The sequence below is a fragment of the Nicotiana sylvestris genome, chromosome 2 (assembly GCF_000393655.2).
Source record: "Nicotiana sylvestris chromosome 2, ASM39365v2, whole genome shotgun sequence".
NCBI lineage: Eukaryota > Viridiplantae > Streptophyta > Magnoliopsida > Solanales > Solanaceae > Nicotiana > Nicotiana sylvestris.
The window spans coordinates 33,093,454-33,100,851 of NC_091058.1; the positions used below are offsets into that span (position 1 = coordinate 33,093,454).

The 7,398-nt window shown below is 39.3% G+C and overlaps 1 protein-coding gene across 1 annotated transcript; it reads left to right on the forward strand.

Annotated features, from left to right (window-relative positions):
• The first annotated feature begins 592 nt into the window (after positions 1 to 592).
• LOC104219271 (uncharacterized) lies at positions 593 to 4,609 on the forward strand. The gene is made up of 3 exons (XM_070165102.1): positions 593 to 735; positions 847 to 1,195; positions 4,460 to 4,609. Exons 1-3 carry the CDS (start codon positions 593 to 595, stop codon positions 4,607 to 4,609), a joined length of 642 nt encoding a protein of 213 aa, XP_070021203.1.
• The last annotated feature ends 2,789 nt before the right edge of the window (positions 4,610 to 7,398 follow it).

A 7,398-nucleotide genomic window follows, 5' to 3' on the forward strand; every position in this document is an offset into this window, starting at 1 on the left:
AAGGTACGAGATCTGATAAGGCAATTCCAAACTTGGAAAGTTATGCAAATACTAAGAGATGAAAATGTCGAGGAGGACGCCCTAGCCAATCTCGCATCTGCGACAGACGTGGCAAACAATGAAAATGCTTCCGCAATCCATTTGTTTCATTCAGTACTCGATCCAGACAAAAATAAGATAAATTTTAATAACTTAACCTGGGATTGGAGGAACAAGATTATTGCTTTTTTGCAGTATGGAACCGTCCCTGAAGACCAGAAAAAAGCTCATGCGCTTCGAAAAAGGCTGCTCGATATTGTTTAAAGCAAGGCAATCTTTATCGAAAAATGTTTGGTGGTCCCTTAGCAAGGTGCCTCGGGCCTTCACAGACGAAATATGTAATGAGAGAAATACACGAGGGGCATTGTGGAGATCATGCCGGAGGAAGATCACTAGTAAGAACCATGATTAGGGCATCTTATTACTGGCCTAAAATGGAAGAAGAAGCGGAAAATTTCGTGGCTAAATTTGATAGGTGCCAAAGATACGGTAATAACATGTATAGACCTGCGAAGTTGTTACATCCGGTCATTGCACCGTAGCCATTTATGTAATGGGGGATGGATATCGTGGGTCCACTACCACAAGCAAAAGGACAGGTAAAATTCTCGTTGTACTCACTGACTATTTTACTAAATGGGTGGAAGCAGGAGCATTCAAACAGGTGCGAGAAAAAGAGGTTAGAGATTTCATTTGGTGAAATATCATATGTCGATTCGGTGTGCCAAAAGAAATCGTGTGTGATAATGGCCCTCAATTTATAGGCGCACAAATCACATAGTTTTATCAAAGTTGACATATCAAAAGGATTACATCTACACCTTATCATTCGGTGGGTAATGGACAAGCTGAGTCAACAAACAAAGTCATTATTAACAATTTAAAGAAGCGTTTGGAGGAATCTAAAGGTAATTGGCCAGAATTACTACCTGGTGTTTTATGGGCATACCGCACAACAGCAAAAACAAGTACGGGAGAAACACCATTCTCATTGGTTTATGGAGCTGAAGCCTTAATTCAAGTTAAGATAGGAGAGCCAAGCATGAGGTTTACACAAGCGTCAGAAGAATACAATGACGAAGAAATGTGCATAAACCTTGATCTACTTGAAGGAAAAAGGGAAACTGCATTAATAAGAATGACATCACAAAAGCAGGTCATGGAACGATACTACAATCGAAAAGCGCGTCTAAGATACTTCAAGATTGGGGACTTCATGCTCAAAAAAGTTTTTCAATCTATGAAGATGATCGCTGCCAACTCCGCACCACTAATAAGTAGTGAAAGAGGGTCGCAATATCTTTTACCCGATTTTGAGTCGGGATCGATTTCCACAGAGAGCTAGGAATGGAATTGAGATTCTATTTAGCTTAGGATTGCGTGATTGTTCCAAATTGCACTTCTATTCATTTTTGGGTTTTCTTTATAATTCTACGATTATCAAACTACAAATTATAATTGCAACTAGATTAAGCTAAGAGTAAAATGCTACAAGTTGTATCTAATGGTTTAAAAGGCACTAGGGTAATAACTTCCGCCTAGGTGGTCAATTGATGGGTAATTACATCTAAGATACGATTGACATGATTGGGGAGTAGGCTATAACCGTTGCTCGATACTACCCACTCTACACCTCTCGGTAGAAAGAGTGATTTTGCCCAATTGACTTTCTTAATACCAATTGGGTATGCATATTTGCTCAAGCAACTAGGGTTCAAGTCGGGTATTACTCTCTCGAGGTTTAACTCTTTAATTGAGACTATCAATTATCTTGAGTCTATCCCAATTCCTTGTTGGATCAATTTTGGAGACTTATGCTCTCTTTCTCAAGAAGAGCCCAAGTCAACTTAGCACAAACTAGTATTTGCAACCACTAATTCAGTAATTAAACTATGAAATTGACCCAAATAACAAACACTCATAGTCAATCTAACCCTAAATTACAACACCCATCAATTACCCACACTAGGGTTGAGCCACAACCCTAGGTAATGGATCTAGCTACTCATACTTGAAGAGAAAAACAGAGAAATAGATGAAGATGAACACATATTAATTAATTGCTAAACTAAATACAAAGATTCAATGATAAAAAGTAAGTAAAAATGCCCAACATGGCTACAAAAGATGTTCCCACGAGCGCAACTGCTGCTCTAAAATGTCTGATACCCTAAAAATGGAAAAAGGATCTATTTAGACTAAGCTAGAAAATCTGGACAAAAATGCCCCTGCGGGGTTAGTGCGGACCGCACGAAATGGTGTGCGGTTGCACTAGGCTCTTGAACTTGAAAACTTGACTCTCTGAACTCAGGCTCCGCGGACCGCACAAAATGGACTGCGGCTGCAGAGGTTTCTAGTGCGGTCTGCACAAACTGGACCATGGACTGTACAGACTTGAAAGCTCCAACTTCCCCCTCTCTGAACCTTGGCTCTGCGGACCGCACAAAATGGTAGTGCGGCCGCATTGTCTTCAGTATGGATCGTACAAAACCTTCTGCGACCGCACTGCCTTAATGCCTAAAATACCAGCTCTCTGAATCTCCCAAGTGCGGACTGCACAAAGTGTAGTGCAGCCGCACTAGGCCTGTTTTTCCTGAGTTTGTCTTGGCTTTGGTACTTGTGCAAGTTTCACTCCTTTTGAGCTGATCTTTGAGATCTTGTCACTTTGTTGATCAAAGTTGCAATCAAGCACAACTTATGAGCCTTTTAGGACTCTTTGTATGAATTTATAATCAAAGCGTAAGCAAGAAGGGGTATAAAATGCGTCAAAATCCCTAGTTATCAACTCCCCCTAACTTAAGCTTTTGCTTGTCCTCAAGTAAACAAAATAAGACCCACCCCTTAAGGAAAAATCCAAGAAATTTTCAGCTGTTCTAAAGCAACCTCAACTAGTATCAATTGGGACTAACAATTGACCTCAACACACATGAGTCATTAACAACATTTAACCTTTGAAACATTTTGGATTAAGTGCGACACAAGAGTGTCACACCTCCTTTTTCACTACACCCCGTAAGGGCATAAAAGAGTTTTTCTAATTAAAGGACAATCGGAACGGGATTTATTATTATTATTCAGAGTCGCCACTTGGGAGAGTAATGGTGTCCCAAGTCACCGGTTGTATCCCGAATCGAGGAAACGTATGACTCTGTTAATAGTCCGCGAACTAGAAATCTGAGTAAGGAATTTTGTTAACCCGGGAGAAGGTGTAAGGCATTCCCGGGTTCCGTGGTTCTAGCACGGTCGCTTAACTGTCATATTTGATTTTATCTGATTTCAAAACATGTTCTAGCTTATGTGTTTTTTAATTGTAAACAGCTTTTATATTTATTTTTAATGAGAATTGCAACATCGTGAAAACGCGTCTCGAACCACGTCACATCAATGCACCTGTGGTTGTTGACACATTTCAACTTCGTTGAGATTTGAATTTGGGTCACATAAATGTGCACCCGAGTTTAGGAAGGTAATGTTATTAAAATACGCGCCTAAAGAGGCTATCGCGTTATTATCTTTGAGGAAGGCCGTGAAATCCGCTAAACGACCCACTCTTAAACCCAACTTCTACTAATTCAAATTAAAAAAAAAACCCAAGGCATGACACTAGTACATCACTGATTTTTAATTCAACCTTAAAAAACAAAAATCAATAACAATAGATTGATGCCACATGCTCATAATTCAGAGGCGATATATACGTTCTATAAAATCAATAAAACCAAATTCATCTATAAGACTTACATAACGTGGTGAGAACGAAATATATTATAGCATGAGAAATTATATTTTTATATAAATGAGGTCTTCCAGAGAGGTATCAAAAAGGCACCGTGATTCCAACTATCAATGGTAAAATATTTAGCATTGTGATTCCAACTATAGGAGAAGTAAGTCCAAAACTGAAGTAATTATAAGCAAGCCACTATAGAAAGACAATTAATGCACATCATAACAAAAGCATTATTGCAACTGAAAATATTCACGAGTTGATAAACTTTGGCATGGAAACAAAAATCAACAAATATCTTATGAAGAAAGAAACAGAACCTCGGACGGAAGCCAACGACAACAAACTCGAACCCGCCGAAACTCAAGCTGGACCTCACCGACGACCTCACCGATCTCTAAAACCCACCCGGATCTGAAAATTGGAGCTTCATGACTGAAATTTCAAGCAAAATTACACGAGAAGGATCAACCAACTGTTGTGACCGAAATGGGAAATGGACGGAACTCGAGCGAACCAAATCCGGACGATGAACAACGACGGACTCAAACAAAGCCAAACGAGACCTTGAGCGGATGGCAGCTCTTAGTCAGGCTCTAACCAATGAAAGCACACATGAGCTCCATGATGAGATAGAAATCAAAACCGACATGGAGTGAAACTTATATTATTTCTGATTTTCTCGAATTTGAGGCAGAGATGAAGCAAATCGTTGCCGGACTTAAAGTTTTCTGGCGGGTTCTGATGGAAAGGGGCTGGGATGTGTCAGTTTTGGCTATCAATGGAGGAATTTCATGGAGGAATGGAGATTGCTGCGGTGGTGTTGCTGATGGTGTGCGTTGATGGGTCTAGTTTCTCTGCCTTTTGTTTTGGTGTCTTTTCCCCAGGCGTTTTTCTTTTGAATTTTTTCGTGTCTCCCTTTTTGTAAAATTTTTCCGTCCCCCTTTGAAAAAGAAATGGGGATCGATTTTATAGTGTGGGTAGGGTAGGGTGTTATGTGGGGAAATATTTTGGGGGAAAAGTTTTATGCGGGGGAATATTTTTGGGGAAAGGTATTATATGGGGAAATATTTTTTGGGAAAATATTTTGGGGGAAGGTATTATATGGGGAAAGGTTCTTCCAATTCTTTTTTTTCAATTTTCTTTTAATCTTTTTTCTTTCTAACTAAAAATCTTAGAATTAAAAAACAAACCTACATTATCTAAAATTATACTAATTATGAAAATTATAAAAAATGCTTAATCCTAATTTAAAAGAGAAAATTCAATAAAAGGAAAAGGTGTGAAATGACACATTTTTGTAATTTTTAATTTTTATAAAAATCAAATGACTTCCGATAAAACCTAAATGCTAGGCAAGATATTTTTGTATTTGTTATTTTGATTTAAAAATATTAAAATGCATGAAATGCGACTAAATAAAGTAAAATTCCTAAAAAATCAATAAGAATTATTTTGATCTATTTTTAGGAGTTATCTTCATGTAGGGCAAAAATCACGTGCTCACAGCTGCCCCTCTTTGCTCGGGAACACGAAGAGTTTCTGCGTAAAGATAAGTGAGCGGACTCAAGCGATTTTTGCCCATTCGAATACTCCGTGTGAATCATTTTTTGAAATATTTGACCGAACCTTGCTTCCGCGGTTGCCTACATATCCTTGGCTGTAAAGGAATCAGGTCAGTGTAGTTCAGAAGTTAGTGAGATGATGGAGTACCGAGGTGGAGAGCCGATCGAGGTATCATTCTGCCGAGGTTCCGGTCCACGGTCCTGTTATTACATCAAAAATCAAAACATGAAAAAGACTAACTAAGCCTGTCAACTACGAGTTACAAGATTCCTATCTTTAAGTCTTCTGAAGCTTGATCTTGAGTCTTGAGTGGTTCTTCATGCAGACTTTAGATTTGAACCTTGACGCCTGCTAGTTGCAAGTGCTAGTTCATCCTTCTTCAGCTTTTCGGACCAAAACCAGGTATGCAGTGCTTGTGACCTCGGCCATGTCTTGAGCAACCCACATCTTTCATCAACTTCTGCATTTGGATTAACTTCTCGCCTTTCATTATTTTCTTTTTCTTTATTGTGACTAACTTCTATTGATAATCTCGGATTGTTGACTTGCATTCTTGCCGCGAGCTTCTTTTTTGCTAACTTGAATTGTGTTTTGAAGTGAATTCTCTTATTCTCCAAGTAGGCGCCTGATTGCCAATATTCGAACTGTCTTCCTTTGAACCGTACTGCTTTCCCTTGAAATTTGTGCAATCTTCCTTTGAAACTCGAATTGCTTTCCCTTTGTTCTTGAACTGTCTTCCCATGTTCTCCAGGTGGGCGCCTGATTGCAAACTTGAAATGTATTCCTCTGTTATCCAGGCGGGCTCCTGACTTCACAAAATAAACCGAACAAAAAAAAAAACTTTCTGCCCCAGTTTGGAAAACTAGGTACATGTTATCGGATGTTAATAAGAGTTAAAACTAAAACTTGAATTGTAATACCTCTGTTCTACAGGCGGGCTCCTGACTTCAAAACTTGAATGTATTCCTCTATTCTCCAGGCGGGCTCCTGAATTCAAACTTGAAATGTATTCCTCTGTTATCCAGGCGGGCTCCTGACTGCTGCGCTTGAAAGTATTCCCTGCTCTCCAGGCGGGCTCCTAACTTCAAATAGACAAAACAAAGAAAATTTTCTGCCCCAGTTTGGTGGGTGGGGACAAATGTGATTGTAAAACTAAACCATATTACCAAGTATTACTAAGGATTTGAAAGCTAGGTCCCATTATTCTGGGGGGTCCTCACAACTCTTAACTAAGCGACAGATTAAAATCTAAGTTATATCTTCTACAGGTGTGACTTCTGCTAAATCTTGCTATCTAAGAGGATCTTTAAACTACTCCCCATTATCAAGGAGGGTCCTACAACAGAGTTTACGCTAAATGTGGTTATCTAATTGAAATCTTAATGCTAAGTCCTATTATTCAGGAGGGTCCTGGAAACTCCTAATTGAATCCTGTCTCGAACATGCACACTTCTAAACCAACTTATACTCCTTTAGGGTACGTTTATGCTAGATTATGTTATTTTTGAACTTTAAACTAGGTCCTATTTTCCAGAAGGGTCCTGAAAATTAAAAAGCAAACCTTTTTGGTGACTGCCTTCCTCCACAGAGAGTTCCTCTGAAACAAACGAACTTTTCTGCCCCTATTTTAATCAAAGAAAATTTGTCAGTTCAAAATGGTGGTTAGTTGGTGGCATTCTTGCTGGAGATCTTTCTGCTGCAGTGTTTTGTTCCAACTGGATTCCCGAACTGGCCCTGAACCGCTTTGACTTTCTAACTGATCTTCGAACCCCTGACTCTGACAAACCGAGTGTTCTGTACCCATGTTGTTGTTTCACACCTCTAACCCTTTTTATGAACCTTTGCACTTCCCACGACATTTCCCAATCATTCCACCTATGGCATTTCCGGTGATTCCCTGTATTCCACCTTTCACCACATTGTTTTTGACATGCTCTGACCACATCGCGCTTTACACTTTCCGGAATCTGGTAGTGAGTTTTGAAATCCCTTTCCACTTGCTTTGAAAAAAACTGATATTGAAACATTTTAGACAGATAAAGCCCCCAAAGAAAATGAAATGCAAT

What these genes read in the sequence shown, in the direction of transcription:
- LOC104219271 (XM_070165102.1), top strand. Translation starts at nt 593, where the DNA reads ATGGGGGATGGATATCGTGGGTCCACTACCACAAGCAAAAGGACAGGT. An exon ending in GAGGTTAGAGATTTCATTTG is followed by an intron (nt 736 to 846) that starts GTGAAATATCAT and finishes ACATATCAAAAG; the next exon opens with GATTACATCTACACCTTATC. An exon ending in GAATGACATCACAAAAGCAG is followed by an intron (nt 1,196 to 4,459) that starts GTCATGGAACGA and finishes CTCGAATTTGAG; the next exon opens with GCAGAGATGAAGCAAATCGT.